The 27,491-nt window shown below is 40.6% G+C and overlaps 1 protein-coding gene across 5 annotated transcripts in view; it reads left to right on the forward strand.

Moving 5' to 3' along the window:
- Positions 1–27,491, forward strand: part of arhgef10la (Rho guanine nucleotide exchange factor (GEF) 10-like a) — a 114,759-nt gene that overhangs the window by 26,797 nt on the left and 60,471 nt on the right. For 3 of the 5 annotated variants that reach the window (XM_040005464.1, XM_040005489.1, XM_040005496.1), the window contains 14 exons: positions 877–954; positions 1,048–1,178; positions 2,397–2,492; positions 3,234–3,342; positions 4,429–4,529; positions 4,926–5,003; positions 7,129–7,308; positions 8,431–8,547; positions 13,266–13,358; positions 14,137–14,307; positions 16,293–16,438; positions 17,349–17,521; positions 20,513–20,628; positions 21,966–22,093. In XM_040005464.1, the coding sequence (XP_039861398.1) occupies positions 877–954; positions 1,048–1,178; positions 2,397–2,492; positions 3,234–3,342; positions 4,429–4,529; positions 4,926–5,003; positions 7,129–7,308; positions 8,431–8,547; positions 13,266–13,358; positions 14,137–14,307; positions 16,293–16,438; positions 17,349–17,521; positions 20,513–20,628; positions 21,966–22,093 (1,717 nt within the window). The remainder of the gene's footprint in view (positions 1–876; positions 955–1,047; positions 1,179–2,396; positions 2,493–3,233; positions 3,343–4,428; positions 4,530–4,925; positions 5,004–7,128; positions 7,309–8,430; positions 8,548–13,265; positions 13,359–14,136; positions 14,308–16,292; positions 16,439–17,348; positions 17,522–20,512; positions 20,629–21,965; positions 22,094–27,491) is intronic. The other 2 variants (XM_040005473.1, XM_040005480.1) reach the window with 2 other exon arrangements.

Here is a 27,491-nt window from a genome sequence, read left to right on the forward strand (position 1 = left end):
TTCAAACGTCATTTTCTTGCTGTGGAGAAAAGTTAACTATAAAGTAAGAAAACACAGTGAAGAACTTCTGGTATACCACATTTAAAGTAAAAAGCCATGTTCCCAAGAGGCCCAGTCACTTTGCCGATATGCTGGGAGTCAGGCTGATAGCCCAACTCCAGTTGTTTTCTTCTCTGTTGTGAATCCTCTTTGAATGCACAGGCATCGGAAACCAAGCGAGGTATAACGAACATTTGTGGAGCTAATCCTTTTTTGTTGGGGGACAAAAGAGAGAAAGAAAAGAATAGTTTATCTTCTGGCTTGTATTGCAAGGTTATTTTAAATTTTAGACTCAATAATCCATGATAGAATTCACATCTTCAGTCAGATTAATTGAAAACAGTGATTGTTGCTGTTCAGGGTTTAGGGGAAAGTGTTGCAGACAAATCACAGTTTAAGACCAAATCAATAAAGCTCACTGAGCTAAATTAGGCTGAAACACTCTCAAAGCAGTTAATGACAAATCCTGCCAAGCGTGGAGAGAGAATGGGTCAATAGCTCAAACAAGCCTGATACAATCATCTTATGTCATGTAGGCAAAGCCGTTGTGGCAACAGTACACAAGATACACATGATATTTGGCAGATCTCCCTGTGAATGATGATGTTTAAATGCTGTTAATGCCATAAATTTGGAAATATTCTAAAGCTAAGTGACACCCAGAGTCTAAAAGATCGAGCATAAACATTCAGTCGGTGTAAAGCTCTGTTAGATTGTGTTTGCTGTTTTTTTTGAGAGATATAAAAGAATGATGTAACAAAAGCAGGTGCAAGTCAGAACAACAGTGTTTATTTCAACTCTCCTGTTTTACTCTGCCAACTCTATGCGTGACTGAAGCCGAACCCCCGACGGCAGAGGCTTCGGAGGTGATCTATGATGATGTTCCAAGCGAAGAACCCCTCTCTCCTGATGAAGGTTAGGAGCTGTAGACACCTATTCACTTTTTTTGCTTGCTTTCTCATAGATCTCATTATGCAGCTTCTGATGTGTAATAGCTCTTGTGTTTAGCAGATATGATCTATGAAGACGTTCAGAGAGACACTGGTCCGTTGGAGGCAGGCAACGGATGGAGCTCCAGTGAGTTTGAAAGCTACGATGAGCATTCTGATAACGAGGCCAAACTACCAACAAAGAGCAAGGTAGAGCCTGTGTGAATGCATCCGTTTCCTTCTCTACACAAGTTGTCATTTCTCCAGATTGTAAATGGCATCATGACTGACCAGGTTGTTTTGCTTGGTTTCCAGCAAATAGGAAAAAAAAAAATCAATGTGACTATTTCATCTGGTGCTTCTGCTGTGCAGTTGTCTTTATTACTGTATAGAACTGTAAGGAAACTATAAATAACATAAAAAATGTATACCAGGCTGTCTAGCTTTATACTTTCATTGTGGGATGAAAGTAAACACAGGGCATTTCTTTTTGAAAAGCCTCAGATCTCTTTGACTCTTTTCTGCCAAGGATGCTGTTAATCAGTGTTCGGCTTCAGAGTGTCCTTCCACATGATGGCACTGTGTTCACATTCACAATGTGCTGCATTTCTTTTCATGCTTCACCAGCCTTCAACACGCATACACCGTTGCAGGCATAAGAAAAAATTTCAATCACTCTAATAAAAAAAAGTATTTTGCTCAGTTGAATCTTTATCAATGTATAGATGTACACCTACCTTTACATATTTTTACATATTGAAGGTGTTGATATAACTCCATGGTAATCCAAGAGAAGCTCAAGTTAAATTAATGCTTTGAGAAGCGAGGGAGACCATAGGTAGCAAAATGCTGCTTGTGAAGGGAGAGAAAAATGAGTTCAGGTAATTACACGAGGGTGTGCTGTGAAAATCCCTCCACAGGTCTCTTTGCAAACTTGTCCCAGGCCACTGAACAAAAGGAACGATTCAGCGTCACTGGTTTGACAATTAATGGCCCATTAGAGCCCAGTAACCCTTTTTGGCAAGTACAGCCTTGATCAAAAATATACTTTTTTAATTAGCTTCGTCCAATTAATTTTATACCAAGTACACCTAAAATTCTCATCTTACCGAAGAAACCTGGGAGACCTGCAATAGAGTTTTCTTATTTAATATGTTCACTAAACTGCCTGAAACCCCTGCCATCCTGCTCTAAATCAAAGGCCATCAGTCTGATACAGCATAACCCCTCTGACCAATGCAGTGCTTCCAGCTTTCACTCTGCGCTTGTGATTAATTCCCAGTGTTTCGTTGCTTGTTTTGCCTTGATCTCTTTGCCTCCATTTCCCTTTTCTATTTCCTTTTTCCTGCTCTTTCATCCCCCTTTTGCCTTTTGTGGCTAAACACAACCCGCACCTATGCCCTGCCCTTCCTTGTCCGAAACCTGTAGCTCACTCCTGAAGTGCGTCGGCTGAGGGAACGGTGTGCCAGGACCAAACGAGAACTGGCCATGAGGCTGTCTGGAAAACACAACTATGACATCAAGGTATATCTCCAGCAGCAAGTGAACACAGCAATATCTCACCGTGTCTTTAGAGAGCTAAAAATCACTCTGCTAGATGTTTGCCAATAGGATTGACCCTGAGCTGAAATATGCTGTCTTGTATGCTCAGCTGATGTGAAGGCTTAACTGGCTTGCTATACCATCCTTCCCAACTTTCCTGTGGACTCTGACTTTAATTTAGGATTCCTGGTCAGTCTATTGGTCTCTCTCTCTGACTCTCTCTTTTCCTGCCTGGTTTAATATTAAGATATATTTGTGGAACTCATTAATTATTAACTAATATTCAGCATATTTGCTTCCATAAACACTAGCGCAACTTGCCCCCAATTAATGACCTACTTTCCTGAAGTAGCATTGTTTAAAAATACTAGCACTCTGGGTATATTCTGGGTCTGTGGAGTCTTGTTGCAGGGCTATTCTGATACTAAAGGTGGAGTTTGTGGTCAGCTGAATTCTCCCGCCATGAGCTACGCAGCTCTGTTGCTCTCATGTGGAACTCTCTTACCATAATCTTCCCATGATACGCTCATAGACTCACTGATTAGAGCCTGTTCAGCGACCCACGGGGAGTTGCAGATGGTGAGATTCATGATGAGTCTACTGAGCGCCACTTCTCTCCATCTCTCTCCAGAGGTGCACAGTAGGTTACCAAGTTGCCACAGCATGGCACTTTCCTCATGCGCTAACAGTCCTTTGTTGTCTCTGTCTGCTCTTTCTAACTAGGTTCAGCAGCTCATGAAGGCAGCAAGAAGCGGAACGAAGGATGGGCTTGAAAGGACCAAAATAGCCGTCATGCGAAAAGTTTCCTTCCTGCAGAGAAAAGATCAATTGGGTAATGCAGGAAAGTCTAAAACTTTGTAAATCTTGGTCAACTGGCTTTTGGGGATAGAAGTTATACTATGTTTAGGAAGTTATGAAGTTTGGGTTTTGTAACTCTTTACAGTTGACACTTTGAATTATAGGCAGTTGCTTGTATATAAAGCTAGCCAAGCCAAAGAAGTGTTTCAGGGAGAGAGAGTAGAAAGTCTTACTTTTTCTTTATACAAATCCCTTCAGGGAGAAATGAAAGCACTGTGAAAAACAGATCTCACTGATTATAACTATAATAAATAAAACGGACACACTTCCTCAGTTTTCCGACAGACAGTGTGGTCGAGCTATTCTTTTTTTTTTTTTTTTTTTTGATGCTAGAGAAAGCAGAAGAATGAAGCACCTCATGGGTTCTCATATATGTTGCGTTATAAGGACCTTCACTTAATGGATTAGCATCCATTAATGGAGAACTGAGCAGCCCCATAAACCACAGGCACTAAACCCACACCTCCAACAAATCTTAAAGCCATCACAAAGAAGTAAAGAGGCCAGTGTTGCTATTTTTAGGTATTGATCGAAGGAAATCAACACAGCATTGTATTTCTTTTCCACCAGTCCTCTGTCATCGTTCCAAAGTCTTTAATTGGAATTTTGGAAGCTTCTGGTATTTGTGTCTTTATGGTTAGTGGTGAAGTAGGGATTTTTGAAACTGTCGAATGTCTTTGTGCCAATGCACAGATGAGAATGTTTTGGGTTGTGTCTTTGCAGTCACACTCCTTTGTGCCTCCTTTACTCCTACAGAAATACAGTATTGTTTGATTTTTTTTATTTTTTTTTTTCGTTTTTCTAAAGGCCTCTCTGCCTCGCCCGCTTTCACTCTCTCACTTCTTTCTCCATTGCGCTCCCTTTTCAGAGAGTACAGAAGTCTCTTCATATTTTAGAGGTAATAAACTTAGTGTGTCGCCGTTTTTCTCCAACTGCAGTGAGATGTGAGGGCTGCATTTTTGTTATTCTCACTCTCCCTGCCTCAATCTCTGTCACATACGCACTCTTTAACCATTCTGTGTTATTCTCTTTTTTTCCCTCCATTTCTCAACATCTACAGAAGAGGAGGATGATGCAGGATATCTGGATGTGGCTGTGTCAGAAGTGAAGCATCCTCCCCCAGAGCTGAGCCCGATGCCAGAGGGGCTGACCAGCCACCAGGTACATCAGAGGGCTTTTTGTCACAAGCTTGTGCATGTTCTAAACGTCACATCTTTATGGTTATTGTGTTTCCAGTTGAGGCTGTTAATTGTATTTATTGTTTCCGCAGTATTTACCTCACACTCTATACTTTTCATCCTCTTTCGAAAAGCGTTGCGTTTTGTATCTGGTACAATAGTTGCTTTCATGTCAAACAAATCCAGTGATTCATGCAGTCTGCTGCAAACCTTGTTCAAACAAACCTTCCTGTCTTTCAGTGTTTTCCTCCTGTGACAAACATATTATCATAGTTCAATCCATCAAACTGTGCCATGCTTAACTGAAAGCATACACATACTTCTGCCCAATCGTATCTTCTTTGCGCTAGATCTCCTGACTGGTCTGTTGTGTGCGCAGGTTGTCAGGCGCCATATCCTTGGCTCTATCATTCAGAGTGAGCGCAGCTACCTGGAATCTCTCAGGAGAATCTTGCAGGTAAGCTGTTTAGTCCAGTTGTCCTCTTCTGCCACATGCAATATCATCAAAATTTAACTGTTATGAATTACACTGAAAAGAGAAGCGGCGGTATCAATCAAATTATCGAGGTGTCTCAGTGTAAATAATCCTGATAAAATACCCATCCTCATTTTTGTGATGTTGTACCGCTGCCGCGGGAGAGAGGCAGAGTTGTGGTTGCATAGAAGGGGGTGCAGCTTCTCGTCCTTAATCTTCCTTTTTGGAGGGAAAAAGAGTTGTTATCTCCTAATCGGTGAAAAATAAGAGGCGCACCTACTGAAATTGAATAAACAGTGATCAGTGGCTTCACAGCAAAATCCTTCATTGTAAAGATAGAATGGGCTACCTTTGTTCTTGAGTGACATGATCGCTTATTATACATAGGTTGGATTAGCTCATTTGAAATTTCTCTTTTCTTAGTCAGAGAGTCCTGATAAATACAAAAATAGTATCTTCAAACATATGAAAATAAGAATCTATACCTACCACAATTAGATACAGAATTGTAAATCCATTATTAGAACTACATTCTGTATTATAACATAGAAAAACTACTTTGCAGTTATACTGAGCTGCCTAGCAAATTTTTTATGTTAATTATCAGTTTGGTGGATATGCACAGACAAGACTTGCAAAACAACTAGAAGGGCTCTTGGAGAGCAAATCCTTTTCCAATGCCAATGCCAATGCCCTATCTCCAGTATTAGCATTGAGTTATAATGCTCATTTCCAGCTCCATATTTCCTCTCTTGGACCCTCTTTGACATCATACACATCCAAGAGTAGAAGTAAAATGTTGGTATCCAGCCATTTAGAGCTTGGCACGAGTTTTTGGTTCATAACAATTACTTGCATATACACTAGCTCATTATTTTAAACTTTGTCAGCTGTAATAAGAGTTGCACCCAGCATGTAACAAGTGTATATATGACAGGAAATACAGAAAAGCATAATGGACACACTTTAAAAATTTAATGGACTCTTTCCCAAATTTAATGGGTTCTTCCTTCAGATAGATCTGTCAACTCAATACACTCTGTTTCCATCTTCAGTCTGACAGTGCCTCAACTCTAGCAGACATACAGCTGTGGTCAGAAGTTTACATACGCTCGTCATAGGCAATAATGTCATGGCAATTTCGGGCTTTTAATGATTTCTTTGAACTGTTCTTTTTTCAGAGTGGAATTCTTATATAGCATACATCTTTAATGACTTGGTTGCACAAGTTTGAATTTATTTTGGATTTTCTGTAATCTATACAGGGTCAAAAGTCTGGCTTCAAATATATATGTGTACTCGCTTAAATCCTTCGATTAATAGTGCTGAAGGCTCCATGTCTTTTATTTGACAAGGCCAAGGTCTGTTAACTTCTCAATTTAAGGAACACAGCAAAGACCTTAGAAGGAGAATTATAGATTTACACAAGTTGGCCATTTCTAAACAGCCACAGATTCCAAGATCATCAGTTCAAACAACTATACCTAGCAGAGATCTCTGTGAATACAGGGCATCTTTTATATACCATCTATGGTGTACGAGAAAAAAATGACCAACATGGTTACTGCATTTGATTTTATTTTCTGTTAAATAACATTTTTATCTTTAACTTACAGCTTACACATTATATCTATACTTCAGCAATAACAGGTTCAAGGAAGTTAATTATCACCCACAGAGCATCAAGGCATTTCTGTACGTTGTATAGGCCAATATACCCATCAGTGCTGACTGAAGAATTAAGCCTCTTTTTGCCATGTTGTTTTTTTAATCTATAACTGCTGGGAGCTCTTTTTTGTCATTATTATTCTGGCTTTTGTGATTACAGGTCACATTGAGTTCTGAACATGTTTGTTAGTGGCAAATGCTATTTTACAATCCTTGAATTACTGGGCTTCCAGGCAGAATAACTGAATTTTCTTTCTCTCCCTGATTCACAAGAAATGCGTCAGTTACCCTGCAGTTTATGTCTGTTTATGCTTCTGACAAGAGAAGTGCTTAAGAGAGTGGATTGCTGGTCTCTCTTAAGAACCTAACCTCCCACCCACATACTGTATATTGATATACAGAAAAATGAAAACACAATTTTCTGTCACAATCTCCCCAGGAGTACCACCGACCATTGATGGAAGCTGATCCGCGCATCCTGAGCCCACGGAAAATCCGGCCTATATTTTACCGAATCAGGGAGATCACCCAGTGCCACTCCATGTTTCAGATTGCACTGGCATCACGTGTGGCTGAGTGGGACAGTACTGAGAAAATCGGAGACTTGTTTGTTGCATCGGTTAGTGTGCGTGCATGTGCATGTTTATGGTGTGTGCGTGGGGCAAATAGAAATGAAACTGGAGGATAATTTGCTGTCTTATACACGTTTGTGTGTTTACGTGCATTCTTTGTTTGTTTCTAAAATGCAATCGAAGTCTTGCATTCTGTCTAGAGGCACTCATATTGTTTTTACCATTTCTGGCTAACATTTTAACACCGGCTTTGCTACCAGAGTTATAATGAGCTACAGGTTTTAGATTGAGCAAACAGGGATAGTTTACTCCAAACATGAAATCAATTACAGTTGTGATGAATATCCTCGATGCATCCACTGCTCTCTGGGATGTGTGTTTACAACTTCTGGCGCTAGAATAGTAGTGTTCAGGAAGAGCTTTCCTATGTGAGTCTCAGCCATGTGCTCACCCATAAGGTTGGCTCATTATTTGCCTATCAGAGGGGCTGATTTGACTCCCTGCACTGCTGGCCATTATAGTGCTATTCCATTGATATCATAATGCCTACCACCAAATGAGGACACATTGGAAACAAGAGTACTGGGACTGCGTACTCCTCACTGAGCAGATCTTTTTCATGTGGTAATGTACCTGTACCTGCAGGGCTTGTTGTAATATCTGAAAGGCAGTATCCTGAGGGGCAGTGTGAGCAAAGAGGGTTAAATCCTTCATGCAATTTGCCAATTCCCCACTACACCTCATACTGCCACTATCAGCTGTCTGGTGTGGGTTTAATTGAGGATAGAGAATAAATGACATAAAACGGACACACCCCCTTCCCCCACAGACGCACACACACACACACACTCGCTCGCTCTGCCGGCTCATTCCCCTTTGCCCAACTTCTCAAATGGCTCGTGAAGGGTGTTTTTCAGTAACTGGAATGGTAAACAAACCATTTTAAAACACTATACTTAAACATCCATTTGCTGGCCTCTCTTTACATTAAAATTAAAGGTTGCAGGTCGTCCTGCAAAAAGGATGGTTAGTCATTTGAGATATTAGAGGAAATTACAGGACAGTGGATTCTGCTATAAAAACAAAAACACAGTAGAGCCTCTGCTTGTCTAGCTGTTGCCTCCGATTCAGAAAATGATGCTTTCTGTTTGTGCTTTCTGTTTCTACAGTTTTCCAAGTCCATGGTGCTGGATGTATACAGTGACTATGTGAACAACTTCACTAATGCCATGGCGCTCATTAAAAAGGCGTGCATGTCCAAACCAGCTTTTCTGGACTTCCTAAAGGTGAGCTCCGACCAGAGTATAGTGTGCATATTTGTCTTATTGACAGATTAATATGAATCATTTGTGTTTTAGCTCCTATTTTTTTTCCCTTTTTAGTGTTTAGCAAACGCTGAATCTAGCAAATCCCCAAATCTCATTGAGCCATATAATTAAATCATACATTTTCGCTTTTTCAAACATACAAATAGTTAAGTTTATAAAAATGTGGTTATTTACACAAAATTGGGATTCAGCTCATTGATTGTATTAAATTATGGTCTGATTTAGTGTGTATGCGTGTGTGCGATTTAAAGGCTCTGCTGTTTACTTAATGTTTCAGGCATTAATTAGAAATCATGGGCTCATGGATAGGAAATAAAGTACCACAGTGTATGGAGGATGCCATGAAATGATTTAACAATTCCCTCTGCTCCCAGCATTTACGCATGAGTATGACCCAGATCATTGAGCTGTAATGCTGATTTACAGAACCATATCACCCGGCTGACAGGCTTGCATGTTACTCCAGATAAAATGTGTCCTGTTCTTTCTCTTGAAAGGTTCCTCTTTCTCTCCCACTGCATGTTGCACCTCTTACTGCCAATGGGATGACAAACAAAATTACAAATTACATGGACATAAAGAAGAAAAAACACTGAACTCATGAAGGTTTTAATGGGTTCTTTTTCAAATATTGCAGCAGCAGTGACACTATCATGTTATTTCACTGTGACAGCAAAGTGACAGCTATAGTTGTAGATGTGCAACTTAGTGAGTTCAGTACACATCAGTTGATACAGTAATTTACATATAGGGTTAAATACTGAAACCATGAATAAGAAAATCAGACAATACATAAACTCTCAGAAACACTATGACTGTAAGTAGTCCTCATTGATTCAGCTTTGGACTAATGGTACTGTTAAACATTTTGTACTTACCCGCATTAAAGTGTAGCTTAATCCAGATCGCAAGTTCCGTTAGTAGAGCAAATGTGAAGTGAGCTTGTTCTTGGATGGCAAGACTTGTTATTAACCCTGCTGGAGATGTCACTGGCCTAATGTAGTTCATGGCAGCTGTGGAGGGAAGTGCGCACTTGATAGGTCCAATCCAGTCTTGCCCTATTCCCCTTTTTTCACATTGGAAATTGATGTCAATTTCTAATGTGAAAAAATAAAATACTTTCCCCCAAAATAAATTAACATGGGGGAAAGTTCAATCATTTACGTCATGTCGGTAAATGCTGAGGCATCTTGCTGTTTGATGTTTAGGTTGCAAACACAGTTTTAGGCAGCAAGGTAAAAGTGGTTATATTTCTGGTGAGATTGGCAGGTGCTTGCTTTAAAATAAAATAATTTGATTGATTGATCATACATGTGTCGATCTGCTATGTGCTTTTTGCCTCTTCCTCGCCTGCTTCGTAGCTCTGACACAGCAACAGATACTTTGCAGACAGTGGTTTGAATGACAAAATGGGGCTTTGTTGCATCATCCTACATTGTGGCTGTCACAAAGTACAATTTATTTTCTAGATGTCATCACAGAAACAGATGTTTTCTCCTTGGATACCACTTTGAACTTTTTTTTTTTTGCTTTGGATCTCATTTTAAGAACCTTGATGTGGTAATCAGAAGTTAAAATTGGTGGAGGAATCCCAAGATTTGGCACAGCAGCAGCAGTGCAGTGGTTAAATGACTAAATTAGAAATAGGCCACAAAGCAATTTGTACTTTGAGCTCCAGTTAATTTGTTTTCTTTGGCACAGTCTTTGATTATTGGCTGTGTTCAGCAGACCTGTGCTGGTGGTGCTTTGAAGTTTACTGCTTTTTGTGTTTTAAACCTCTACCTGGTAAAAAGCCAGTGTAAAGGTGAAATTCAACAGCAAATAACACCAGTGAGCATTACCTACTTAAAATTCATTGAAATTGATAACTGTTAACAAACAACAACAACAACCATTTGGAAACAAGCGCTGCATAAAATTTGCTCTCGTTTAAAAAAAAAATGCATAGAATGATTAATAAAATCTGATAAATAAATCCTTAAAAAGTCTGCTGACTGTGTCTCCAGATAGGATTTAAAAAAGCGTTTTCTTTTTGCATTTCAACCACCATACTGGAATCCCTCATTGATTCTGATTTAGCACTGGTTTAGTGTCACGTATGTCTCTTGTAATATCTCTTCAGTTAACTGTAACCTAACCTGACAATAACCGTGACCATTGCAGTCTATTTACTGTCCAGGAACAAAAATCAAAATCAAAGGAATCCAGTTTGTTGTAAATGACATTTCATAATATGGAATAATGGGATAAATCCATTGACAGAGAATTAGGGATATTGTGATTAAACTTAAAGCATAAACTTGATCTTTTTCCATCTGTGAGAATAGCCTTCTCACACATTAACATTTTTTCTCTTATCTGGAAAATACAGCAACTGTGCCTTTAGCTAGCAGACTGATTCTGAGTCAAACTGCACAGAAACAGTTTATGTGTTTGGTGATATTTGATGAGCATTTTTAAAGGCTGCATGGGGAACTGTTGCAACTTTAATGCCATCTGCATGCGAGCGCACGTGACAGACATGGGAAGAAAAACGAGGATGTGTTGAGATTGCCGGCAGCACCATGGGGTAACATTACTTTCTGATTTGTTGATTGAGTATCTGTTTTGCATCAGCTGGAAGCATCACCAAGCTGCAGCTCATAAAAAATTAACCCGATTAATATTATGTATTAAACTGCCTATCAGATTTAATTACTCATTAATTGCAGGTGCTTTAACACCTAGTTCCCGATCATTTTGGCCCACTTTTATCTCTGGCGGGAGCTGATGTTGATGTTACATGGTTAAAACAGTTAACCCCCCCCCCCCGTCTTTCTAACTCTCGTAATGGAGATACCTTTTAGTTCATCATATATTAAGAAGCAACTCCAGGGTTTTTCTGGACACTTCTTATTAGTGTGGAACGAGGAGTCCTACTCTGCCTCACTTGGTGTTTCCCACGACCTCTCTATTAAGTGAGAGTATTCAGATCATGTCCTGAATGAGGAGTCAGGTGAACGTCTACGGCATTCAGATTATCTGAGACAGTATTATGGTTTTATAGGCCATCTGTGTTAGACAGATTTGACTGTACATGACTGCCCTCCAAAAGGGAAATAGAGACGTTCTTTTTAAAACTGCTCTCACCTTCAACTGCCTGACACCACTCAAACATTTTAGTGCACCAAGCAGGAAAGAGCCCATCTCCAATGACGTCTTGCCTTGGCCAGATGTGGTGAAAAAGATTTTAATCTGATCATTTGAAATTCTTCCACTCAGGGGTCACCTTTGGTTTACAAAGTTACCTTAAAAAAGTTGTGTTTGTCAGTGTGTGAACATTAGATCAGGTAGATACAATCTTAGAGATCACTGCCTCGTACTTGGAATTGTGTTTGAATAGGAGGGTGGTTGCAGACTACTGCCAACTTGTCTTTGTCAAAAGATTGTGTGTAACTTGTCTTCTGTGTTAGTATTTTTTTATACAAGATGTCTCCTCTTAAAGCCCATTTACAAGGAACACTATTGAGCCACAACTGATGGACAAGAAACAAGTTCAAATCTTTTGCCATCATTAAGAAACACTGGTCTTTGATAACACTGCATGATCAAAAACTAATGGAATTATGACATGTAATGAATAAAAAACCAGTAGCACAGAGGTGTTGTTTTCTATGAAAGACTGTGTTTTCTTAATTCTTGCTGATGCATTTTCATGATAGCCAGTATGGGATCATAAAGGAGATATGTGAGAAAATATGATGAGCTAATAGTGGAGGTAGTCGTCAGCTTTTTTCATGAATTTCTTCTTTCATTTGAGGATGGAAGCTCCCGTGTCACTTCCAGCGAGTGGCACGGGAGTAGCATTCCTATATCATTTGTATAATATTCAAATTACATTAAATTATGGACTTTTAAAAGTGAACATGGACAAAATACTCTCGTTTCACTTGTTAACTGGTTTAAATCACTGTTGAAGAAAATCAGTCAGTTTTCTTGTCCCATGATTCTACTAACAGGGACCACTAGCACATAATTACATCTAATCTAGGGTGCATTACACACAACATAAAATGTCATACACCAATGACTCCCACCAGCATTAATGCTCCACCAGAACCATACTCGATGGGCTCAAAGGGATGTTTGGCCAAATCCAGTTCCCCCTCAGCACAGACATGTCTGTTGTCCGTAAATGACAACCTATCCTATTTCAAATAGCAGTCCAAACTAAAGTCAATAATGATCAGCAAAACAGTTTATGTTTTAGTTCCTAAACATAAAAAATGAGATGCAAAACGCCTTCTGGTCTTTTTCAATATTTCTGTTTTACAGTTTGGTTTATCCAAACTGTTCCACCATACAGTCTATTAAATAGGTCCAGTGATTTGTCTTTTTACACTGGCGGTGTCATCATGTCATAGACTTAACACTGCACCAAATGATATCTTTTCCTGACCTGCACCCACAGAAATACATTAGACATAACACACTCAAAGAAACTCCCCTTTTATACACTCATATGACTAATACACCCTGTTTTTCACATCTTATTCACCCACTCACACACCCACACGTGGTCTAAAGAGAATTCTGACTAGATCCTTTTAAAGCCGGAATAACATAGTTTCCTCTTAATGGCCTTTTTTGAAAGACATTTTCTCTAACTGCACAACTCTGTTTTCTTTTGGTTTCAGAAAAAGCAGGCATCAAGTGTTGATCGGATCACTCTATATGGCCTGATGGTTAAGCCCATTCAGCGATTCCCTCAGTTCATACTGCTCCTGCAGGTATAAAGTGTTGTTTTTAGAGCCTAGTAATTTTATTTCTTTTATTTTAATCAATCTCTTTATGTCTTACTTGCTTTCAATATAAGAAACCTTGGTCACATTAAAGACTGAGTATATAGACTAATAAAGATGAAAAGCTGCAATGCAATGCAATTGATTATGGGTTTTAACTCCAAAGTACATTTCCTCGCATACTTTCAAAGCACGAAAAGTAGCTAGCCACATCAGTTTTTCATATTACTGTCTTTATGTCCTAGCTTCCATTTTCCATTTTGAGCAAAGATTTGGATTTGAGCTTGACTTGCTGGATCTGCAGTAGCTCATTTCATCCCTCAGTAGGCATTGATTATCCATGAATTCCAAAGATAAGTTATGAATGTGAATCAGGCATTTTCTTCCAGCCTAAACTCAGTACTCTAAAGAAGAAGTGTATGTATTAAATCATACATTACAGGGAAGTAGACCTGAAGGCGCAGAGGTGCAGCTGAGATGCATATCAAGAAAACATTTGACTTTTCACTGGGTCATAGATGCAGATGGAAGGCACAGCACAAGCATGTTAACAGACATTTGGGGGTTTTAAATCTGTTTTGTTGATTGTGTGCTTTATAGAGCTAACATAAACACTGGAAGATCAGTGTGATAAACATACAGTGAGCATTTGATCCTTCAGGCCACATTAATTCATTGTATTTTAGGATAAAGGTAAAAACACTGAATGGCTTATAATTCTAACAAGTTATACCTTTACTTAAAACTTTTTTGTGACCTTTTTTAGGACATGCTTAAGAATACGCCAAAAGGACATGTGGATCGCCTGCCCCTGCAGCTTGCTCTCACAGAGCTAGAGGTGCTGGCCGAGAAGCTGAATGAACAGAAACGAGTAGCCGACCAGATTGCAGAGACTCAGCAGCTAGCCCGCAGCGTTAGTGATCGCTTGCTCAGTAAGGTGACTGGATACGCATGCACTCCCGCATAAACATATCTGCATTTGCACGCACGTACATATGCCCCAATCATATCAGCTGTGAACCAGTCCACTGAGCCCTCTAACTCCACGTGTTGTTATCACTGTGAGCCAAACACCTAAAATAAAACTAGTATAAAGCAATCACTTATATCACTTTCCCAAACATTAATCTAGGGAGGCATTTTTATTTAGAGAAATTACCTCATAGAAACGATGCCCATTATCATCCCAAAACAGTACCAAATGCAGTGGCAGAGGCGTTGCTTCTCCATTACCACTCTGAAATTACAGTCCTGCTGCTGCGAATCTGAACAAATGCTGCTCTGAATAAGAAGAATTAGGGGGTAAATGAGACATTTAATTGGAAACTGTAAGAGAGCTATCTCTTTCACCCTGTCGCTCTCCCTCTCCCTTTCTCCCTCTCTCTCCTCTTTACCTCCTCTCTATTCCCCTCTTGCACTCCATTGCTTACTCTCTTGCTTACCTTCTCACTCAGCTTATATACTCTTCTTCTCTTTCTCTAGTGTGACTGCTTTTTTCTCTGTCTTCTTCACTTTTTCACCCTCCCCTTTTTACTTCTCTCTATCAGCCCCTGCTTTCCAGGACTCTGAGATGAGCTGATTCGGCCAATCTCCTCCACTCACACAGAATTCCATTTGCTGCGGTGACACTGCAGAATTCCAATAGGAAACACTCGCCTCTATTGCCCCCATAACTATCCAATGAAATATTCATTCTTTGTCTCAAAGTATCTAAGTCACCAGAACAGGACAGATAACCATGCGAGAGAGTTTCACACACGCACATACACAAATGCACTCACATGAGCGCACATGCACAGTGCACTGCCGTGTGTGTCTATTGATGCTTGAAGACTTTAAGAATGTATTCTCATAACAGCCCACATCTCGAAGGAGCTGTATGGTTTTGTGCCCATCAAATAGCGGTCCAAGTCAGACTAATGAGTCATTCTGTGAGCTATCTGAGCCAAAATCAGCTACTTCTTGTAGATAGGACATTCTCTTTTCTGAAATGTGGTCGGCTGCGTTGTTGCACTGCAGGTTGTAGAATGAACGCAGCAGAGAGTTTCAATATTTGCTAAAATTCGTGCCTTTTAGCGAGCACAGACATCAATGTATCAGGATGTGAGCTTCATCTTTGAACTTAACCTGGTGCTTGCACTACAGTGGTATTCTTTTAATTGTGATGAGTCTAGCTTATTTTGGTGCAGTGTGCATAAAATAAAAGTATTGATTTAGCCAGTCATAAAAGAAGCTGGACCAAAGTGATAAAAAGCTTTCCTTTGCCATTTCTCTTAGACAAACATATGGATGACTGAAAAGGAAAGCATGTGCCAACATAGTGTAGCATAAATTCCATCTGTTATTGGATTCTTTAACTGTGTCTCTGTGTGGGTGTTCGTGTTAAAGGGGTGCACGCAACAGCTAATGCATTTGTATACCCGTGTAGTTGCCCTGTTGTGGTGGAAAGGATTGTATGTCCAAGTGTTCATAAGCTAAGCCAGTTTGGATTCTGTGTTAGTGGGATGGTGGAGAGCATAGTATAGGCAACAGGACAAGGAATAATTGTAAGCATATTTCTGAAGCATTGGGCGAAAAAAATCCAGGCAAACCTTTCTTGCCCTCAAATTAAACTGAAGATTGGCTTTATGATCCTCTCTCATTACTTAAGAATAGTATGAAAAGCAGAGATAGGCAGAAGGGCATGCACGGGCTTGCTTTAACTAAGTCTGTAGAATAAACGTGCTTTAGATGTATTTGCGTATACATTCAGGACACACACATTAAACGACCTTGGGAAGGATGAGTGTGTTGCTAATCCCTGATGAGACATCTGTTCCTCCAAGCCTGACTTGTGCGTCCTCCAGGCACTGAACTCCAGAGGACTGGCCCTTTGTGATACTGTCTTCTGTGCCTCTGATCTGATTGCTGTGTCCCTTTTAGCAACTGAACTCGGAGCAGGGGTCACTCGTCCTTTGTGAGACGCTTATTGAGACTGTGTATGGTGAGCGGGGACAAGTCCTGAAGTCGAAGGAGAGAAAGGTCTTCCTCTTTGATGATGTACTCATCTGTGCCAACATAAATGTCAAGTAAGTCCCTCTTGTAGAGCAAATTGAGCTAAATGCCCTTGCATCCTAGAACACTTTGCTAATGCGTTCCTAATGTGTAGTTCTAGCATGAAGTTGTGTGCAAGTTGTGAAAAGACAGTGTGGTACGCTGCACGGTTAGAAGAAATTGCTATTAGGTGGCAAAAGGCTCTAATGTTGTGCCCTAGGTTTCGCAAAGATATTTTGGCAAACTGCATAGTAAAGAGAAATAGCTGCTAGGGGTTTTGAGCACTATCTGGAATTGCAGCAGCTTTATCAGCTTTAAACAAATGGTAGAATACCTAACTACAGCTTCAGGACTTCTAGATTACTGACATAAAACATTTTTTGGTTTCTGTCCAATTTATCTTATGTGACAGCACCATTGATCACATCTCTCTCGCTCACTCTCTTTCTGCATTTCTCTCACTCTTCCCTGTCTCTTTCTGTCTGTCCCTCTCTTTCTTGAGAGAAGTAAACAGGAAAGGGATTTTGTATATTTTGCAAAGCCCCTGTCAAAGATGTCGCTTAAAGCCTTCTTGTTCAGCCTTCAAAGCAATTATCACTCTTCGTCTCATTCAACTCGAGTGTCCCGAAGTTGACTTTGTCTGCCCTCCAGGAACTTGACAAACCGATCACAATGTTGATTGTCTGCGTGATTACAGGAATACATGAATAGCAATGAACTCCTCCTCACAGCCAGGGGTACAATTTTGGTGGGGAACATGGGTGATCATAAAAATTCTAATTCCCACTACCAACCACCTTTGTAACATTTCGCAGAGCATCTCGTTCCATCGAGTGTTTGGTGTAGTGCTTTTAGCGGGAGCATTTGGCTAGAGCGAGGTTTTCTCTTGAGTTGTTTTCCTTTTAATTACATCCCTCCTTTTTTTTCTCTCTCCGTCTCTAACAGAGGGCCTCCAGATATCAGCAGCCTAGTCCCTGTTGGCCCCAAGTACACAATTAAGTGGAGCGCCCCCCTACTACAGGTGCAAGTAGTAGAAGTTGGGCAGGAGGGCTCTCAAAGCAAAGACACCTTGTTCCAGCAGAGTGGGGCTAAGAGGCCAAGTGGTACCTTCACGTCAGGTAAAAACAAGAATGCGAACACGCCAAACTGTCTTTTCTCATTTATTTTGTTAATCTCATCACTGGGACTGACTGTTAGCCCCAGCCCTTGCTTCCGACTCAGCAAGCCTAATCTGTTTCTGTTCTGAAGCATCGCATGGAGGGGAGGAGATGCGTCCGCGCTGCTTGTCACTCTGATTGAGGATGTGTTTGTGAGGAGGATAGTGATGATGGTCACTTGTTCTCATCTGCCTGGGGTGTTTTATCTTGGAGAGCGATGTGGGGCTAGTGAGCCCCCTGCTGCATCATCCTCGCAGTCTCATTTCACTCTCTGATAGACCACAAACACATCTAGAGTGGAGTCATCAATCTGCAGAGATTATTCCCTCCCTTTCCAGGCCCAATTAGAGAGCCAGTAGCTGTAGATAGGAATCTGTGGTTGAAACACTAGTTCTCCCACCACCCCTCACAAAACTCTGGTGTATACAGAGCTTGACGAGATCCCTGATAAATGTGCCATGGGAAAAGGGAGATACAAAGCCTTATCAGGATGTAATGCTACACACTTTTTAAAGTTGCAGCTCCATGACTTAAATATTAATGGCGCCTTCTTCAGAGCTCTCCGTGTCACGCTCGGCGAGCTGCTAGTGTTTTGAGAGTTGGTTTAGATTCTCAGAGGATTTAGTTTTTGCAGTTGTTCAGGTAGTCTGCGGTTGTATACTCACTACATTGCTGCAAGGTTTTGGGATCGTTTAGGGTTAGCTCTCACCCACCTGTCTGTCTTCCTTACCTGTGTACAACTCTGCAAATGTTATGCCCCTGAGAGGTGCTGGATACTGATTCTAACATTCTCTGTTCTCTTTTTTTTTGCCATTTCGACACAGTGTGGTAATCATAATCATGTCTATCCAGAAGCCTCTCTGAACATCTGGGGGCTGTTTCCCAAATTTTCATTCTGACTGGCAGTCCCATCTATTTAGAGTCCCCTGTGATGTCATTCAGGTTTTGGGTGTCTAGTCTAAATCCTTCTCTCCCTCAGCATGGCTCAAAATGGAGTCATTTTTCACCTTCTGCGGGCCCCAGTACCCTTCTTTATTGAAGAAAGCTGGCCTTCAGGGACATGCAGGCCAGTCTTTTTTACTCTACCCAATGAATCTGCCTGTGTCTCTATCGTGTTGTCTCTCTACTTCTTTTTACTAATACACAGAAGACCCGACAATGTTTATGGGTTGTTTTTTTATTTCCTGAAAAGCCAATTGTGCCATTTGTTTACTCTCATGCTGTCTTACCTCGTTTTGCCCTTTTTATTGCTGCTTCCCTTTTGACCCACTCCCAGAAAAGCTATTTTTTTGTCAGAAGTGTAACAGCGGGCTTTGGCTGGGAGTCAGACAAGGATTTTGGTGCAGGTGTGAATCTGCATTGTCTCTAAAGCTACCAGCTAACATTACCGGTACAGCAGCTGAGTGCAAGGATGGACCCCTCTGGGCTCAAGCCTTCCACACCAGTGAGTTATGTGCCTGGCGGCTCGTGTGGATAGCCGTGTCTGAGTGTATAAACCATATCGTGCCTCACCAACTGGATTACGCTGGATTACAACTCAGCACATTCACCTCTCTGGCCATAGCCAACAGCAAGCCCGCGAGGACTCGACAAACCTGCACAGGGTTCCCGGCAGTCTCCTCGGGGAGAAAAGAAAAACGTTGTTTTTGCGGCTCGCAGCCCACCTCTTTGTATTCAGATGTCTCACCTATTGATTTCCTTCCACAGATGACAGATGTCACTGTCTCTCTGTGTCAAAGATCCCATTAAACCCCAAAAGCTGCAATGGAGCTTTTTAGATGAACAATACCAGGCTACCTCTCTCTGTCTCTCTCCCTTCCCTATTTTGGCTATACCCTAATTTCACGTATGCACGTGAATACACAGAAAGCTGCAGGTCCCATTGGAAATGCATGCCTCACCAAGCCTGCCTACCAGCTCTGCTCTTCTGCTACTTTATTGTGTGGTAGTGATGACAGTGCAGGACAGCTCTGGAGCAAAAGCTACCTGCAGAATTTAATTAGGTGGTTCGCATAGTGCCTGCTGCTTGGGAGATGTGGGCCAGGGGAGCTAGGACTGAGGATGGCAGACAGGAGGAGACGCAACTATTGATTCCTGGCAGTAGGAGAGAGAGACTTTGAAGGAAGCGGAGCTCAAATCGATGCTGAATTTTGCGTCTAATGAGACACCTGCATTCCTTTTGGCCAGTAAAAGGGCATCATGGCTCCAAATAACAGTTTCTCCATCTAATTTTTTTTTTACTCATAAATTCACTCTCTGTAGTTCAACAAATAATTAAGATCGATCCATCTGCACATTGAACCTCTTTTATTAGTGCCACTGGAGTTTCAACAAAAGCAACTTTTCTTTCAGCACTTCCACGAGTTCTAAGGAACAACGTCACCATGTTCTTTACAGTTTTTGAACACTGTGACCTTGAAGCTTTTGCTTAAATATATAAAATTCTTTTAAAACCTAATCTGGCCAGTTGGTCCATAAACTGAGTACATTTATAATATAAACTGAAGTGGGATTGAATCAATTTATTTTCTATCACTCAATTAACGTCAATTTGTCAAGGAATACTGTAAACCAGCGGTCCCCAACCTTTTTTGCGCCACGGACCGGTTTATGCCTGACAATATTTTCACGGACCGGCCTTTAAGGTGTCGCGGATAAATACAACAAAATAAAACTAGTACCGGTACCAAAAAAAAAAGAAGGTTTATTCATAACACACGTGAAAAGACCCAGGAAAACCGAGTTAACGATAAAAATATAATGCTATTTAGCCACATAGTGCCAACAGTAACGGATATCTGTAAAGTGAAAAATATTCCCTCATTACTGAAGCAGATATGTAATATATTCCCTCATTACTAGCAGTTGTTGAACCACGTCTGCACTCTTTCTTTAAATAATAGTAGAGGTGGTCATTTCCAAAACTCTCCAACTCTGTGTGTTGTCTCATAGGTAGAGCAATCCTAGGCCCTCCACGGCTTTACCAGGAGCTACAAGAGCTACAACATGACCTTTCTGTTGTGGAAGAGGTCACTCTGCTCGTGGGTACATTGGAAGGGACATATCAGGTACTTGTCTCTGTATGTGACTTTTGCTGTTCCTGGAGTGTCTCACAGGGAAGTGTGTATCCCAGAACATTTGTAGTACAGCAAAATTAGCTGAAAGACAAGGCACTGGACATTGGCTTTGTCAGTCCAGCTGACTCTACGGGCCAAACCACAAAAGTCAAAGCGTGTCGTTTGTCATATGGCTGCAAAGGCTAAATCTCTCAGGGTTTGTTTAGAGAACTTAATTGTCAACTATAGAAAAAGAAGAAAAAAAAATTGCACTGACCTTGAGGCATGCTGTTCTCCTCTCAAAAACCGCTTTCAGCACCACAAATTATTCATAAACGCGTTATCTCAAGGCATGGAATGGAAATGGTTGAAGTATGGAATGTGTTCTGTAAACTGACAATACCTTCTAAGCCTTGAGAACACACTGAAGATTCACAGAGGTAGCAAAGACAACAATGAAGTATGCTCAGTTAAATTAAATCTCTGAACTCAGTGTAAACTCAGTGATCACATTTGGATAGTGAAAAGACCGTTTGGAGAGTCTGTTTCTATTCCTGTAAAAGATATTGCAAAAGGCTTCAAGATGTTTTAAGTATGAACAATGAGATGTATAATATGCTTCTCGGATCACTGGTTTCAAATTCGTCTAATTATCAATAGTAGCACAACTGTGAGAATGAGATGTACCTCTCATATATTAAAGGAGTGTCAGATTTGTTATGTTGCAAAAGAAGCTGTCAGTACCCCTCCTGCAGAGTTTAAATCAGGGCACAGTAGTGCAGCACTGTCACATTAACAGTGCCATATACTGCATACAGTAACACCTCCGGGGAGGTATACTCCAGCAATCACCAAAGAACCTCTCAGGCTAATGGTGGCACCTTTGCCTCCCTGCACTTAATGAGCATAATGTCCTCAGGAAGAGTGATATTCGCCTTGCACTAAATGACATTCACTTTCCACAGAGTTCTAATATTGTCCGCTGAACAAATAGACAGAATATCTCTGCACAGCTCATTGACTTCAGAAAATTGATTTGATTCTGTTTGACTTGAGGGTCTATGTTTTACTGTAAAATGGATACTGGTACTGAAGTCAATTCAGAATTTCACTTGATAAGATAAAAATGCTTGTTCAATATGTTATTTGAAGCACATTGCCTCAAATCACCTACTGCAGTTTTTTTTTTTTCCTCAAATGGATGTGTGGCAGTTTCTCAGTTTGTGTGCAACAGTATCAAGTACATCTATAGTATACACCTGTGCTCGGTGCACTTGGGTCTGTGCTAGATGACCTAGTGTACGCTAGAACTGAGAAACAATTTTTAACTGTGTGTTTTTCTGTCAAAGAACCTCAACACCACTGTGGCCCAGGACTGGTGTCTGGCTCTGCAGAGGCTTATCCGCATCAAAGAAGAACAGATCCAGAGTGCTAACAAATGTCGCTTACGCCTGCAGGTGCCTGGCAGGCCAGATAAGTGAGTAGTATTTCACATACAGATGTGGATCCAAGTAAAATGTACTGTTTAAGTGTATATGGCATGAAGAGTTAAAAACAAAACAAAACACCATTAACAGTAGTTCAAAAGTGTTTTTTGGTAAATGGTTTAAATGTTCAAATGATGAAATTACCAAACACTGACACAACCTGGCAGTCATATAAACCACTAAACGATAACACCCAGTGATGAGCGTTTTATAACCAATGATTATATTAATTAGTTATTATATTACTGTGCATGTTCTATCACCGTGGAGAATTAGGCTTATGCTCGGCTAGAATCCATGCTCCCTATGCTTTGCAACATTTTTATTCTTCCATGCCAAGCAGCCGCCGAGGCTGATAGATGAAGCCCATGCGCAACGCAAAAACACTGCAGTTCCTCAATTGGACACTTGAGCTTGAGTCATTTAAAAATTCCAACATTATAGTAGAAATAAACATGTTTAAAATCTAATTGAAAAGACCTTTTTGGTCATTATGATTTAGTTATTTTTTTATATAACTGGCATACAACATATATTTCAACCATTTAAATTATATCAAGGCTTAAAGTTGTGATTTATTTGGTTTTTGGCACTTGGTGAGTGCTATTTTGTCTCTGTTGTGAGAGTGAAATATAGTGGTGCTTAAAAACACAAAAATCTACAACCACAATTTAAAAAAAAAATAATGTTGGAACGTTGTGTAAATTGCAAATCAATACAGAATGCAATAAGTTACAGATATTGTGTTTTAAACTGACAAAAATCTAAAAGAAAAAAATGGCAGAAAAATTCAAAAAACGTTCCAGAAACATCTGGAAACTGAGGAGACCAGTTGCTTGATTTGTGGGAGAATAATGTTGTCCCCTTATTGTCTGATATAGGATTCTAGCTGCTTCTTGGTTTTCTTTGCTCTTTGTTTTTTTTCTGTTCCATGTCATCAAATGTTTTTATTTGTCAAAGTCTGGACTGCAGAAAGGTCAGTTCAGGACTCAGACTCTTTCATTCCTAAGCCTTGTTGTTGTAATAGGTGTAGTATGCGGGACAGTATTGTCTTACTGAAATATTCAAGGTTGGTCTAAAAACTCTATATATACCTTTCTGTATTAATGGTGCCATTTCTGTATGCACAAGTCCATACAGTCAGGATTTGTTATTTTGCTCTGATTACAAGCTGGGTGGTCTTTCTTCTCTTTAGTCTGAAGAACATGGCTTACATTTTTTCAAAAAAAGAATTTACAGTTTTCCGTTTTCCACTTTGCCTCTTTCAATTTAAACGAGTCTTGGCTCAGAGAAGACAGCAGCGTTTCTGGATCACGGTCACATATGGCTTCTTCTTTGCATGGTATAGCTTTACCTTACATTTGTGGATGGCATTGCAATCTGTGTTTACAGATGCTGATTTCTGGAAGACAGAGTCAAGTCTATTTTAATGCAGTGCTGTCCAAGGGCCCAAAGGTTATGAGCATCCAATACTGAGTTTTGACCTTGTCCCTTGCACACAGAGATTTCTCCAGTCACTCTCCATTTTGTGTTGATATTATGTATTATTATGATGATAAGAAATTCAAAGTCTTTGCACTGGGAAATTTTATTCTGACAGGGCAGTTTTTTTGCAGAATGGTAAACCTCTTTGAGGCTCTTTTTTTATACCCAGTCACATTGCTGACCTGTTGCCAATTAGCTTAATTAGTTGCAAAATGTTCCTCCAGCTGTTTCTTTTTAGTACCATTTACTTTTCCAGCCTTTTGCTCACAACTTTTTAGAGTTGTGTTACAGCCATTCCATTCCATTACTAGCATAAGCTGATTACAGCTCTAGGGCTTTTCTAATGGCTGTCCACAAACCGGTCGCTGATTTCACAGTGGGTACATCCATCTTTTATATACAGTCAGTTACAGTTCCAGCTGGCAAAAGCTGTGGCTGGAAGCTTTCTGTTTTTGGGTACATTTGTGCATATGTTGATACATCTCACAACATTTCTTAAGTGCCTTGAGGAAACATTTACAGCTTTGGCACAAAAATTCACTTGACTCATTGGATTAGATTTTAGAATTCAGAGGTTAATCTCCTGTTTCAAGAACACAGCGTCTCAGGAACACTTGAATTCATTTATATTTGCAGCAAATGGTCACGAGCAAATGTTGAAACAAATGTTTTTGTCGTTTATTTTTTTTTAACATTGACTTTTTATTTATGGTATTTTTTTTTAAATGCCTAAATTCATATATTTTTATATTTGTTAATGTGGCAGAGGCAGAAAATACTGGAAGAAAAATAGGAATGGGTAAAAGCAACAGGAATTGTGGTGACATACATGCTCTTAGAACCGTGGGCCAACAGGCACCTTGACCTTTTGCAAATCAGAGGTGAGAACAGTTTGTTCTGTCGTGACTGCGTAATTACCCAACTCAAATAATTCATTTTATTCAGTGCTTGGATTGAATAATGAATTGTCTCCACGAAATTTTCTTTTTCAAGCATATAATGAGAAACGTTTTTTGCTTTGGCCTTTACTTAACTCTCGGCCCCTAATGTGTAATTTTGATGAATTGCCCGGTAATATCTTTCTACATTTACGATGTGTTTATAGTGTCCTGAAATGCAAGATATTCGGTCCTATAATTGGATTTCCTAATATAAATGTTGTACTCTTATAGTTCTTTTATTTAGTTTTATTAAGTCACAGAAAATTTGTAAAATGCAATACTATGAACTTTCAGGCATGTTTTCTTCAATAGGCTAAACACAAAACAGCATTTGATTTTTTTATTGTCTTAGGTTAAAATACGCCTCTGTCAGTGCGCCCCAGGGCAGCTGTGGCTACAATGTAGCTTGCCATCGCCAGTGTGTGAATGTGTGTGTGAATGGGTGAATGACTGAATGTAGTGTGAAGCGCTTTGGGGTCCTTAGGGACTAGAAAAGCGCTATACAAATGCAGGCCATTTACCATTTACCATTTACAAAGCCGCATACAATGCACAGAAGGTTACCTTGCACAGAAGTGCTAGTGTTACATGTTGAGGTGCATCCTGGTGGGTGGATTGACTAATGAATGACTGAACACCTACTTAGAGACCAACAAAGACAGCAAGGAGAGAGCATATGAGTAGCTTAGAGTGCTGGAACAAGAACTGGAAAATAGCAAATAATGGCAGATTATAATGGATTCCATTTCGTGGCTTCTGCTGGGAATAGGATAAGAAAGAGGCAAGGGAGGACAAAAAGAGAAAGATTGCGATAAAGAAGCCAGAGCCCTGCTGAGACATACTAAGCAGGGGGAGGAGAGGAAGAAAGAAAGAGTGAGAGTGATGAGCGACCTCCCCCATGAAAGATTTGGCTTGGTGCCGGCAGGGCAGCGGCAGTCAGAAGAGTGGGCCTAATGCTTCAGAGCCAGAGAGAATCTAACTGTGCCAAACCAAGCTAAAGTGACAGCTTGAGCAGCGGAGCTGTGCAGATCACTTCTCCCACATCTCCTAGCTTCCTCATCGGCTGTCACACCAGGCCTGCAGGGCCAATCTGCTTACTCAGATGTTTGGTGGAGCCAGATGCCACGCTTACATGAGAGTCCCCGAATTCCCCTTTAAGGGGTACCCTATTTGCTGAGTTCCTGTGATAATGTCATTAGCAACTGAACTGACAAGGAGATTCCCCACCCCGACATATGTCCAAGCCGTATATTTGTACTTAAAAATTCAATACTGTAGAGCAAGACTCGTGTTGAAATCATACTTGGAGTTTTTGTGGTGACGTAAAAGATAACAATGTCAGCTGAAAGAGAGAAATCTCCTGTAGGGAAAAAGAGCCAATTCTGGTTGTGTGATAGCAATCTAATTGAGGCTGGGCCTCAGTGCTGGGTGGCTGGACCGGCAGTGAGCCTCGGGGCTGGGGTGACAGGTGGCACAGCGGGTACCCGAGCCATTCTGACACTACCCAGGGTGCAATAGCAGCAGATTGTAGGGGAGAGCAGTGGACAGACTGGCTCTATTTCTCTCAAACACACATGCGCACACACACGCGCACACATTGTTTTTTTCCTGACTGTTCTTTTTTGTTTTGTGACTAATATGGTTCACAATTTCTGGTTCACAGTCTGTGTTTCTTAGAAATACACACACACACACACACACACACACACACACACACACACACACACACACACACACACACACACACACACACAGCTCCTTCCTAACTGTCTTTTTTCCGTTTTGTGACTAGTATGATTCATAAGCATTACACTGCTTCCAACACCTGTATGTTACATGTATTCACATATACTTCCCACTGACAAATGCAACTGCAAAAAAAGCTAGCATGTATTTCACACGATGAGGCACACACATTACGGGGCAGAAACATAGATACACACTCTCGCACGCAGAGCTAAGCCTTTGCTCTGCTGGTGAGAGAGTGGGACCGCAGCAGGGACCCCCTGTACTGAGTTGGTCCCCTCCTGTCTGGCCGCAAGCGACTCTCTGCAGTCAGGCAGCACATCACAGCCTCCACACTGCAAACAGACGAGTACGTGGAGAGAATCCCGACTGCTGCCTCAAAGGCACCAGCCTACGTGTGACAGCAGTTCATTAACATCCTCTTTTACTGCGTCTGCAGGAGCAACCACAGGCATAGATTCATGGACCATACTGGCAAGCGATAGATACGGAGTTCAAATTTCATAGTTTAACCAAATGTGTTTGTTGCTTCATCCACTTACACCGCCAGAACAGCATACACAAAAGAGCAGTAGCAGAGAAACATTTTTTTCTTCCTTTTTTTATTTAACGGAAGCTTTTATGTGCCGAATGCCTGCAAGGCAGGTGGCAGTACTTCAGCTCGCAGTCAGATGACTGATTTCTAGTGCGTTCTGACTGAAAGTCTTATCTTTGCATCTGGACAACAGAGGTTTTTCTTTGATTTTTCCACGTGTCTAACAAGAAACATACAGAAGGCATGACTTGATATTAGTACCGGAAGCCCTAGTTTCAGGAAAAGGTTTCTTGCTTGGACTACTTTTTTAGCTTTAGATTAAAGTTATTCATGCTTTGTCCAACTCTCAGATGTTTGTCTGTCACACAAATAAAAGGGGACTAAAATAGAATTGAACTTTACATTACTCTTTTAGTAGAAATTGATAATTAATGACAAGCAAATCTGCCGCTTGAACGGGCAGCAAACTAACTGAATTGTTTGCAGGGAAGGGCAGCGGAGTAACTAAATAACAGGATGACTCTTTTAATTAAGCACAGCTGGACTGAAGAGAAGGGATCTTGTGTCGGCACTTCTGTGATTTAGTTACCATTTAGTTATCTGGAACAATGAGACATATATATACTGAGGTTGGCAGGTGAGGCAAATCATCAGGCTGATGAGTAAAAGCACACAACAGAG

Source organism: Simochromis diagramma, unplaced genomic scaffold (genome assembly GCF_900408965.1).
Source record: "Simochromis diagramma unplaced genomic scaffold, fSimDia1.1 OVJJ01000320.1, whole genome shotgun sequence".
In the NCBI taxonomy this organism is placed as follows: domain Eukaryota; kingdom Metazoa; phylum Chordata; class Actinopteri; order Cichliformes; family Cichlidae; genus Simochromis; species Simochromis diagramma.